Source organism: Heptranchias perlo, chromosome 19 (assembly GCF_035084215.1).
Source record: "Heptranchias perlo isolate sHepPer1 chromosome 19, sHepPer1.hap1, whole genome shotgun sequence".
Taxonomy (NCBI): Eukaryota; Metazoa; Chordata; class Chondrichthyes; order Hexanchiformes; family Hexanchidae; genus Heptranchias; species Heptranchias perlo.
Window position 1 is genome coordinate 22273729 of NC_090343.1, and position 12178 is coordinate 22285906.

The 12178-nt window shown below is 39.5% G+C and overlaps 1 protein-coding gene across 1 annotated transcript in view; it reads left to right on the forward strand.

Annotated features, from left to right (window-relative positions):
* Nucleotides 1–12178, forward strand: part of LOC137335344 (peroxidasin homolog) — a 132597-nt gene that overhangs the window by 68961 nt on the left and 51458 nt on the right. Inside the window, exons 10-11 of the mRNA XM_068000678.1 lie at nt 1207–1376; nt 5526–5798. Of these exons, the coding sequence (XP_067856779.1) occupies nt 1207–1376; nt 5526–5798 (443 nt within the window). The remainder of the gene's footprint in view (nt 1–1206; nt 1377–5525; nt 5799–12178) is intronic.

Below are 12178 nucleotides of genomic sequence, written 5' to 3' on the forward strand. Positions count from 1 at the left end.
CGGCCCTATGGTTTCACCAGGCGTGAATCAGAAGTCTGGCAAAGCCGCCCAAGTAAGTTTAAATCATATTAACAATCTATTATGTCAGAAATAAAGTACCTTAAGGACCTCAATGAGGTACCTTTGGTTCTTTAACTATCATCCCACTGGCTTTAATTGCCAGCGAATTGGGGCCGACTTCCTAACCCACTTGGGATTTTCCCAATTTTCACAGCCCCCCAGCACACCCGCAATTTCATTTGAAAATTGGGGCCATTATGTCAACCGGGCATCCACCAACTAAGTAACTTTTTCAAAAAATTCAACCAAGTTAGTGAGACAGAATTCTTTTCCAGAAGCCAAGCTGAGATTCCTTAGTAACCCTTACTCTTTTTTCATGATGATTGTACTGTGCATCTCCAATGATCCCTCTAGCAACTTGCCTATCACCAAAGTCAAACTAATAGGCCTATAATTTCTCAGTTCTGACTTATTGCCCTTTTAAAATATTGGTACCGCATGGGCTTCTCTTCAGTCTATGCGAACAATCTCAAACCCCAGCAAGCTATTAAATATATGAGAAAGTGGCTTATAAAGCACTGTCCCTATTTCTTTGAACACCCAGGGATGAAATACTATCAGGCCAGCAGCCCGATCCATTTGAAGATAACTAATCCTAGCAAGGATTATATCCACAGCTACTTTAACACGTTGAATTCTAGCATCAACCCTATTTTATATTGCTAACCCAGTATCATCTTTAGTAATGAAGATGCAAAGTAGCAATTTAAAACCTCTGCCATATATCCTGGGACTCTATCCATTTCCTGTCAATGCAACAAGTGTTCAACTAATAGTTATTATTTTTCAAATTAGCAAGTCGTGGTTTGTACGAAAGCTGGACCATATTTATCTCATTGATAGCAGTAGGAGTTATGTAAATACAATATGCATGTATCAGCAATGCCATTATCCATGATTTGACATTGAATAACCTGCAGGGATGTAACATCTGAGGCATCTCCACAATCGCTTTTAGAATAGCACAGGTACAGATTTTCACAAAATGTCCACAGCAAGAACGTGAGCTGCATGTTTGTTTTTGAGTATTGTATCCCTAATTCTTTCTTGTATTCTTAAATGAACTAAATAATTTGGATTTAGTTAATGTATCTTTTTGTCCAGGCTCCCATGTTATATCATCATTACCTATTTGTCTCCCCTCAGTAATGAGATAGATATGAAAGATGACAATCGTGTGAACCTACTGGAAGATGGCACGCTGATGATTCAGGACATAAAAGAGTCAGACCAGGGTGCTTACCAGTGCATGGCCAAAAACGTTGCAGGAGAGGTCAAGACTAATGAAGTAATCCTCCGGTATTTTGGCACACCTTGTAAGGAAGCAGAAATGCATTCTAACATTTATGCTGCTATATATTTTATTGTCTGCTCCATAGGAGGATTTTTCATAGAACTGTATGACACAGAAGGTCATTCAGCATATCTGCCGGTGCCAGTGCTAGCTTTTCAACTGGAGTTGACTAAACCAATTTCCCTCTCCTTCCTCTGTATCCTTTCATATTCTTCCTTTTTTAAATACTCATCTAGTTCCCTTTTTAAATGATGATTTTTGCCTCAATAGCCACTTGTGATATAACATTCCATATTCTAATAATCCATTGTGTGAAAAAAAAAGTTTTAATTTCTCCCTTTATTGTTCTAGTGATAATTCTGAGTCCATGCTCCTTTATATGATGTGGAGATGCCGGTGATGGACTGGGGTTGACAATTGTAAACAATTTTACAACACCAAGTTATAGTCCAGCATTTAAAATAAAATTGCTGGACTATAACTTGGTGTTGTAAAATTGTTTACCTTTATATGAATTAAAAGGTTATGCTTTTATTACATTTTAATTAAATATTTATGGTATTTTTCAATTTCAATATAATTTTTTGTTCTTTGGCAGAAGGTTCACTAGTGTTTAATACCACTGAATGTGACATTGAGAAAGATGATGTTCATAAAATAATCTCTAAGATGGTTAAATGGCTTTTTATTTTGTGATGAGGTCATTGACTTCTTTCTCCCCATGGATTTTTTTTGACTCATTATCTTTTGAACTTTTGTTTGGCTCATACTATTAAGGAATATGGGATGCCAATCATGATTTTTAACGTTACAGTTAAAATTAATTAATGAAGAAATACATTTTATAAAAGCTATGAGAGAAATGTTTAATAAAGTACTTTTTCTCGTGTTAATCTATTACCTAGTTAAACTTCGGAGGATGGGTGCATATGTAAGCCAAGCGCATATACAGCTGATTTGTTGGAGACTGAGTAACACAACTCTCACATCCTGATTTGCATTCAGCCAGCCAGACAGGATGAAAGTAGAGTTAAGAGAGAAATCAGGAGGGCAAAAAGGGGACATGAGATTGCTTTGGCAGATAAGGCAAAGGTGAATCCAAAGAGCTGCTACAAATACATAAAGGGCAAAAGAGTAACTAGGGAGAGAGTAGGGCCTCTTAAGGATCAACAAGGTCATCTATGTGCGGAACCACAAGAGATGGGTGAGATCCTAAATGAATATTTCGCATCGGTATTTACGGTTGAGAAAGGCATGGATGTTAGGGAACTTGGGGAAATAAATAGTGATGTCTTGAGGAGTGTACATATTACAGAGAGGGAGGTGCTGGAAGTCTTAACGCGCATCAAGGTAGATAAATCTCCGGGACCTGATGAAATGTATCCCAGGACGTTATGGGAGGTTAGGGAGGAAATTGCGGGTCCCCTAGCAGAGATATTTGAATCATCGACAGCTACAGGTGAGGTGCCTGAAGATTGGAGGGTAGCAAATGTTGTGCCTTTGTTTAAGAAGGGCGGCAGGGAAAAGCCTGGGAACTACAGACCGGTGAGCCTGACGTCTGTCGTGGGTAAGTTGTTAGAGGGTATTCTGAGAGACAGGATCTACGGGCATTTGGAGAGGCAGGGACTGATTAGGAACAGTCAGCATGGTTTTGTGAGAGGAAAATCATGTCTCACAAATTTGATTGAGTTCTTTGAAGGGGTAAACAAGAAGATAGATGAGGGCTGTGCAGTAGACGTGGTCTACATGGACTTTAGCAAAGCCTTTGACAAGGTACCGGATGGTAGGTTGTTACATAAGGTTAGATCTCACGGGATCCAAGGTGAGGTAGCCAATTGGATACAAAATTGGATTGACGGCAGAAGACAGAGGGTGGTTGTAGAGGGTTGTTTTTCAAACTGGAGGCCTGTGACCAGCGGTGTGCCTCAGGGATCGGTGCTGGGTCCGCTGTTATTTGTTATTTAAATTAATGATTTGGATGAGAATTTAGGAGGCATGGTTAGTAAGTTTGCAGATGACACCAAGATTGGTGGCATTATGGACAGTGAAGAAGGTTATCTAGGATTGCAACGGGATCTTGATCAATTGGGCCAGTGGGCCGATGAATGGCAGATGGAGTTTAATTTAGATAAATGTGAGGTGATGCATTTTGGTAGATCGAATCGGGCCAGGACCTACTCCGTTAATGGTAGGGCGTTGGGGAGAGTTATAGAACAAAGAGATCTGGGAGTACAGGTTCATAGCTCCTTGAAAGTGGAGTCACAGGTGGATAGGGTGGTGAAGAAGGCATTCAGCATGCTTGGTTTCATTGGTCAGAACATTGAATACAGGAGTTGGGATGTCTTGTTGAAGTTGTACAAGACATTAGTTGGGCCACACTTGGAATACTGTGTACAGTTCTGGTCACCCTATTATAGAAAGGATATCATTAAACTAGAAAGAGTGCAGTAAAGATTTACTAGGATGCTACCGGGACTTGATGGTTTGACTTATAGGGAGAGGTTGGATAGACTGAGACTTTTTTCCCTGGAGAGTAGGAGGTTTAAGGGTGATCTTATAGAAGTCTATAAAATAATGAGGGGCATAGATAAGGTAGATAGTCAAAATCTTTTCCCAAATGTAGGGGAGTCTATAACGAGGGGGCATAGATTTAAGGTGAGAGGGGAGAGATACAAAAGGGTCCAGAGGGGCAATTTTTTCACTCAAAGGGTGGTGAGTGTCTGGAACAAGCTGCCAGAGGCAGTAGTAGAGGCGGGTACAATTTTGTCTTTTAAAAAGCATTTGGACAGTTACATGGGTAAGATGGGTATAGAGGGATATGGGCCAAGTGCAGGCAACTGGGACTAGCTTAGTGGTATAAACTGGGCGACATGGACATGTTGGGCCGAAGGGCCTGTTTCCATGTTGTAAACTTCTATGATTCTATGATTCTAAAGTCTTCTCTCTCATAGTTTCTTAATGATTAACGGGGTAAATTTTAACCTGATCTGCCTGGCGGGCAACTGACAGGGTTAGATTCTAAACATTTTTTTAAAATGTTTTATATGTAATGATATGTATCCATTTGTTATATTGGCATTTTTGTACAAGCCATTATTTTATGCCTAAAAGCATAGACTATATGCCCCAAATTATCAATTGTTTCACAATTATTATTCTACCATAATATTCCCTCTTAAATATTTTTTTTGATGTATAATCTTCAATACTTTTATTAGTGAACCAAGTGTGAAATTTTCTTAAAACACCATGAATCTGGACTGTGCAAGTAGATATGTACTGTAGCAGAATTTCAATAGAATGTAAACATAATCTATTGTAACTTAAATAGGGCTGGGTCACAACATTCCATTTCAAAATGCATTGAAAATTCATGTCAAACTGGTCCATTGTAAGTGTCCACATCTACCTGCAATAACTGTTATGCCTGTAGGTGGCATTACACCAAGGGTTTTCAATTTTAAGCTTTGATAACATTCATAGCATCTTGAACAATCCTAATGAAATCAATGCCAATTCAAAAATGAAAAACTCTTGACGGTACAGATAGGCATTGTGTTTTTAAAAAATCGGAGCCTCTCCAAGCTTGAATTATCATTATCTCTTCATTGCTTAAAAATTCTGAACCTATTAATTGTTTGAAAAATCAGGGCCTATTAAAGGTCATAAAATTCTGTGTATTTTTTAAAGTATCAGAACTTATTCAACAGTAGAAAAACCGGGCAGCCTCATTCATTTTTTCGGTAAATCAGGGCATCTCCCCCACACACTGAGATATTTTTCCAACCCCCACACCCGTGCTGAAGTACTTTCCTCCACTCCTGCCCCTTTTCTCCTTCCCTCTTGCCTCTCATACTTCCCCCTCTTCTCCTACCTCCTCTTCCTCTGCATCAGTCCAATTACCTCCCATCCTCTAACCGGACTCTACCCGAAGGCAACATTCGGTCTTGACAACCCATGTGCAATGTCACATAGATTGACCAGTTTACTAAAAAATATTTGCAGAGGTTTGGCATAGTTCCATCAATTTAATGAATTGCCTGATGTAGGAAGTGTTTCTTTTCGCAATATAATGGACCACTCGATGTTATCTGGATGATTGGTATATAACATTAACCCACACTTTAAGGTAGAATATTTAAAAGGTCCTACTTTACTTGTATTTTTCCAGCAAAACCCACTTTTGTGATTCAGCCTCAAAACACGGAGGTATTGGTAGGGGAAAGCGTCACGCTTGAATGCGGTGTCTCAGGACATCCTCAACCTCGCATCATCTGGACTAAGGGTAATAACAACCCATTTCCTGATGACTCCAGGTACACCATCACTTCTTCTGGTGGGCTTTTCATGCAGAACGTCACCTTTGAGGACCAGGGACAGTACAACTGTAATGCAAGCAACACCGAAGGTTCCATTCAGGCTGTGGCCCACATCATTGTGCAAGGTAACAATAAGTTGTTACTAGTTTTCAGTTGTTGTTATTAATATTAAAAGCACAATCTACTGGTTCAATGAAGGAAAAGCCAAATTTAATTAATGAAGGAATACATTTTATAAAAGCTATTTCAAAAATTTTTAATACAGCCTATTTTCTGTGTTAATCTATTACCTAGTTAAACTTTAGAAGATGGCTGCATTTTTAAAGCATGTCTGGCACAAAAAAACCTGCAGTTGCCAACTAATAATAAAAAAAAATCTTGACAAATGGAACAGTGGATGGAATAAAACATTAAAGGCTGGAAATTACTGTTGTGAAATTAGTGAATAAACATAACATGTGACATTCCTTTATACGTTATTTTAACATGTACATTAATCCATTTATTTAAATGGGCCAACAAGTCCATTAAATTGTGGACAATTGGAAGTCATATGTACTACATTCATCTACCATTCTTGTCGACAGTAATTTTTTATAACCATGGATTTTCCAATCAGCGTGAAAATAAGTTATTATAAAAATCTAGACTACATTAGCTATACCTAACGACAATAGACTTCAGTTCTAATTTAAATTTCAGCTGAAGTGATTGAAAAAAGCATTAACATAGGTTATGAAAACAATTACTTGTAATTATATTTGCATTTGAACTTAGTTTATTGTTTTTCATTAACTCAAAAAAGCCAGTGGCCCGTAAATTGCTTTGAGTGGTGAACCAGCAGTGGTCTCCACTCATTAAATTTAAATTCACTCACTGAGATACAGCGTTTATTTTGGCGTCAACTTCCTTGAACTGCAAGTTCAAAAAACGTCAACGTTTTTTCTCGGGTTATGTATGTGGTGAAAGGATCTCTAAGGCCCCTCAACCAATCAGCGTGAAGCAAGCCATGCTGTGAGAACCAGGAAGTAGAGTTCATAGACAAACAGCGCAGACTAAAAACCCGGATGTGCCCAATAAGGTATTATAAAATGACATAGAGAAAGCGAAATAAAGAGAGGATAAGATTAAAAGACTGAAGTAAAAGCGACAGAAGGAAAAAGTTTAAAAATTTTTTTTTAATTAAAACATTTTTTTTTAAATGTCCAAAAACTATTAAAATCAGGAGTAATAAGACTCCATATTTTTAAATGTTAATATTTAGTGCCAGGGAGTTTGTTTGGCAGTGATTAAGACTTACTACATTGCTAAAACTTAGTTTAGACTTAAAAAATTGAGCATACCTGTTTTGTGGCAATATTAGTTCGCTTCTAGCTGGGCAGGAGAGCAAGTTGGCGCTGGTCCATTGATTCTATTGATTGCAGCCAGCGATGTCCCTTTAAGGCAAAGCTGTCAGATCACCAGCAAACCAGGAAGAGCACGTTCCAGATTTCCATGTCTGACTGCGCATGTGTGATCGCCAGAACTCAATTTCGCCACTAATAACGGTGAGCGCTGTTGGGCTCACCGTTATTTTGAAAGCAATTTCCGGCCCAATGTTTTAAAAAAAAAATGTAGTTAAATCTGCCATATTATTGCTGTTTGATTTTTTTTTCAGTGCAGGACATACGTTTCTACAAGACAAGCCCTGCCTGTTATCAATCTCTCTAGCCTATGTGATAAAATTACTAATTTGCTGCATTTACATTATAGCCTTGACTCTGGTGGCAGGGCTGCCGTACAAACTGGATTCAAACTTCTAGCCCTTTAACCTCTAAACTGAGCACTAACTTGGGAAAAGCTGAGGAGCACATGCTCCCCTATTAGTAATTTCAGAGCGGTAACGCACCTCTAAGTTGATTGAACATGACCCAACCCGACAGCTGCTGATTGGATTCCTCAGACTCATTGCCCTTCCCAGGGTGCCTGTGAGGTGTTGGGTTGGGGCTCCACTAACCATGTATTTTCTTTTCGTAATCTTTTTCTTGTATTCCTGCCTCTTTGTTCTTTCACTAACTGTTGATTGTTGGCTTTCAATGAACAGTAAGGGCTAAATTTGTGGGCAGCTCATGCCACTTGCTGGCATAGGAGAGGGGGAGGAAGCACAATTTTGCATCTGTGACTCTTGCATAGAGGGAGATGAGAAAATAAGAGAACAAGAGAGACTGTGCTTTCTTCTTCTTTGAGGATCATCCTCATGTCCAAAGCTGTTAGCAAGTTAAGTCATAAGCGCCCATCTTCAAATAATCCCCATGAAAATCCACTATCATATTCACTAATTTTTCACCTCCCATAGCATTGATCCTATTTTTTCTGTGGCTGACAGCTGCCAAAATCCTTTTTGACAGATGGATTTTTGCTGAATTTGAAAACCATCCTCTGGTGGGATAGGAAGCAGTCTAGGGCCATAGCGCACATTGGCTTGTTTTTCCTTAATGTGTGGTACTCCATTGCTCATACAACTGCTCTTTGGTCTAATGATTATAAATCTTGTGGCAATTCTTGGTTGAAGTGGAGTAGGAATATCTAAATGGTGTGTTGTGTGTCCAAAACGTTCATGCACTGCAGGTTTGGTTGATTGAATCACCTCAGTATCCATCTTACATTGTGAAGTAATTAATGTGAAACCTTTTATTTATCCTTAGTTTCAGCAGTCTGCATTTTCCGATTGGTGTGCATCTAGGGTTCCCAATCCTCCAGGATTGCACTGGAGTCTCCAGGAATTAAAGATTAATCTCCAGGACACTGCTGCGAGTAACCCTGGGAGAAAAATCATAGGAGCATTAAAAAACAATTGTTTTTTTTAATTTTCTTTGAACACTTCTGTTTATTAGTTATAAAAAATATCAGACATGAAGATAAAAGGCTGTTTGACCGACAGTCAAGAATCATCCAATCGGGCAGTGAAGAGTCTGTTCACTTTCTGATTGGCGTGGGAAGGTGGTGCACCGCGAGGACGGAATATCAGGCGACCATTGGCAGGTGTGCGAGGGCAGGGAGTTTGGAGACAGGAGGTCATGTGGTGACACTTTCAGGAATATGTAGAGAGTTAGCCACCCTGGATGCATCTCTCCTGGGATGGGACTTCCCTTCGTGGCTCTGAGATATCTTGCATATCGGAGGCGGGCTCACCAGCTACTTCTGGGGAGTCACACTACATCAGGGGAGGGGTGAAGACCTCTGGGACTCGCCACAGCAGGAAGAAGAAACGGCTGCAGAGCTCCCTACAGAAAATGTTTGCTTTGACCAAGTTTTTTTCTTGGGGCTGTGCATTTCATGCTCTGAGCGAGCTTGTATTGGCCCCTCTTCCATTGAATCACCAAGGCCCTCTTCACTAACCTTAGAACCCTAAATGCTGAGGCTTACCGAGTGGCCCCTGGTAATGATCTAGCTCCATCTATCCCAAATCCACCAAACAAAATGGTAGGAGGCAACCAGAAATCCAGGCTAGCCTGTCTGTTGTTTGTGGCATGAAGTATGGCAGAGGATTTAAATCTGTGATGTGGAGACTCCTGTGTTTATTGCTATTAGTTTGCAAGGCTACTAGATTTTCCCCATTTGCTTTCTTAGAACCTTATGACAATAAGATCAGTTCAAACATGTACCAGCAGAAAGTTCTGCAGATGGGCCAGACTTTACATTATCATGGGCCTTAGTGCTGTTCCTGGCAAATCAGACCTTTCCTACAATGTAATGGTGTATATGATTTTTCAGTGATTCATACCTTAGTGTGCAAAGCAATACTAATGTTTAAGATTTGTGGCTTTCTGTTTAAATCAAGTTTCAGCTGACATAATAAGCACTTTGTACAGCTAACCTTACTGTGATGTAATAAGAAGGGCATGTTGATGAGATGAGGATTACATTCCAAAGATTTGAAACTTATCTCTTCAAATATTAGTATACGAACGCTTAACACGTTTCTATGAAATTCCTTTCTCTGCTATTTAATGGAGGTATTAATCTGTTTATTTTGAAAATGTCAGGTGAACGTGTTAAGCCTTAATATGCTAGAATCTCACAGACTAACTTCAGGGCCAAAGAATTCTGATGATGTAGTCAAAAGCCACAGTTTATTTTTCATTAAAATGAAAGTCCATCTTGTGACATCAAAGTTTTTTTTGTAAGTTTTGCAGTGAAGAGTGAGTCATGTTAGCATGCTGCCTTGTGGCTGTGAAACCAGCAATAAAACAGTGCAATGGTATTAATTACACAAGGACGACCTCACTATTGCACCCAACTAAATTCAGGCCTATTAGCCAAAATTATTTCCTAAAAACCAGGACTAGCTTTCTAATATCAGTTAAAACTTGCTTCATCTAATTATTTTCCTAATTTCAAGCAAAGTTTTTAAAAACTTTGATGGAAACTCCAAGAGCTACGTCTCATGATGGAATTAGCTGCCTGTTTGCAGCTTTGGGGCTGACTGTGCATATTTGCTGATCCTCTGTCCTGATCTCCCAGCGTTTTACATAATTTGATCTCTTTGGAACATCTTCATGTAAACAGCATGGATCGGAATTTCCTGGAAATTTTCAAGGTAACTACGGTGTAAGAGTCGAGTTATGCCCTTTTATTCCGAGGGAAGTTCGCACGTAACTGATTTAAATCGTTTTTACATCAAAACATTGCTATACCTGAATTTCCTCAATCGTTTATGCCACTTCTAAGATATGTCTGCCAAAACCTTCTGCTGCTCATTTACATAGTTCCGCCTCCATGCAAAAGACCAGCTTGCACGAGTTTCATGGATTTACATGTATATGCTGGCATACGTTTATGCCCAAACTTTTACACAGTCACCTGATATTGGTGTAACTGAGATTTCTGAAGATTGATGGCGCTTTTCTTCACGATTTTTGTAAAATAATTCTTACTGAGACCTGCACAAGTTGCTGTCAATCTCAGTGCATCTGAAATTTTTCGGACCCCTCTCCCCACACGTTCAGAAGGACTAAGCAGCTGGAATGGCCTTCCCAATGGCCATGCACCTGTTCAGCATAATAATGGAAGAGGAGCAGCAGAGGCAAGAGGCTGAAAGTGAGGTGCAGAACACAGCAGCAGCCCACTATATTTCCCCTTTTGGCGGTATAGGCAAATGAGCTCTGCAGGAAATTTGGGCATGAGTTCCTATCGGCAAGAAACCGACGTAAATTTCGACATAATTTCTCCCATAAGTGCGATCCAGGAAATTCCAATTATTATTCACTTCATGTGATTGTGGTCATAATAATACAGTAACAGTTTCAGGCAGGAGAAGATCTTTGGTCCATGTTGCCCACCTGTCCACAATATTCCCTTGGCGCATTTCTAATAACACTGAATCCTATTTGTTAACAAGAGCCTGTCTAGTTCCTTCTTGAAATCCGTTCAGGTTTCTTGTACTTCATTTGTAAATATGACCCCTTGTGCTTAAATTACACGGCAGAAGAGCTTACTTGGATCCAATTTGTCCAAACCTTTCATAATTTTAAATACTTTTATCATATCTCCTCTTAGTCTTCTCTTTTCAAGTGAGAAAAGACCCAGGGTAGTTGATCTTTCCCCGTATGTCATTCCCTTAAGTTCTGGGATGTGCCGGGTAGCTCTTCTCTGCACCCCTTCCAATAATTAAATATCCTTTCTGAAATATACTTTCTGAAATAGGCAGAATGAAACTGTTCGCAGTACACCAGATGTGATCTCACCAGAGCCAAATACAGTTTTAAATTGACCTCTCTGGATTCATATGATCCCACGTCCTGGTTCATATGCTGAGGACCAACACTCAAAGCAACCTGCAGCATTGTGTTAATATTATCAGGTCTTAGTCCAGTGATGGGGGCGTAAGGAGAATGATGATAACAGAAAGCCTGGTGCTGTATTGCATTACCCCACTTCTACATTACCACACCAGGAGACTTGGGAAAGGGGAGATAGAAAATGTCAGGATCAGCAAGGATTTGCTCTATTTCTGCTGACAGTTAGATGATCCTGAATTGAGCAGGTATGAAATGAGAAGAATAATCATAGAAAAATAGTGTGTATATAATGTCTTGTAGATAAGAGAATCACATGGTAATAAAAGTAGTGTTCATGTTAGAATATCATGAGAGGAAAAATTCTGCAGACTACAGCAGTAATGCTTCTGGCTAAGGTTAAATGTGCAGTGAACAGAAATTTCTCCAGATATAGCGAGACCTCTATTGAGAAATCAGCTGGCATGTTCTAACTGAGTGTAAACAGTATGTGACCCTGGAGTGTTTATTGCCTTTAGATTTGGAAGAGTCATTTAAGGCCCGGCATGGTATTAATGTCTTTTTACAATGTTCCCATGATCTGTAGAATAGTCCAGCCTGTTTCCATAGCGAGGACATCCTTCTGATATTGCCCATGGCAAAGTTGGGTATTTGGACATTGAACAGGCATGCTGGAAAAGACTCAACTGGGATGTTTTGGTTATATTACCCTCCATAAACAGGTGCAA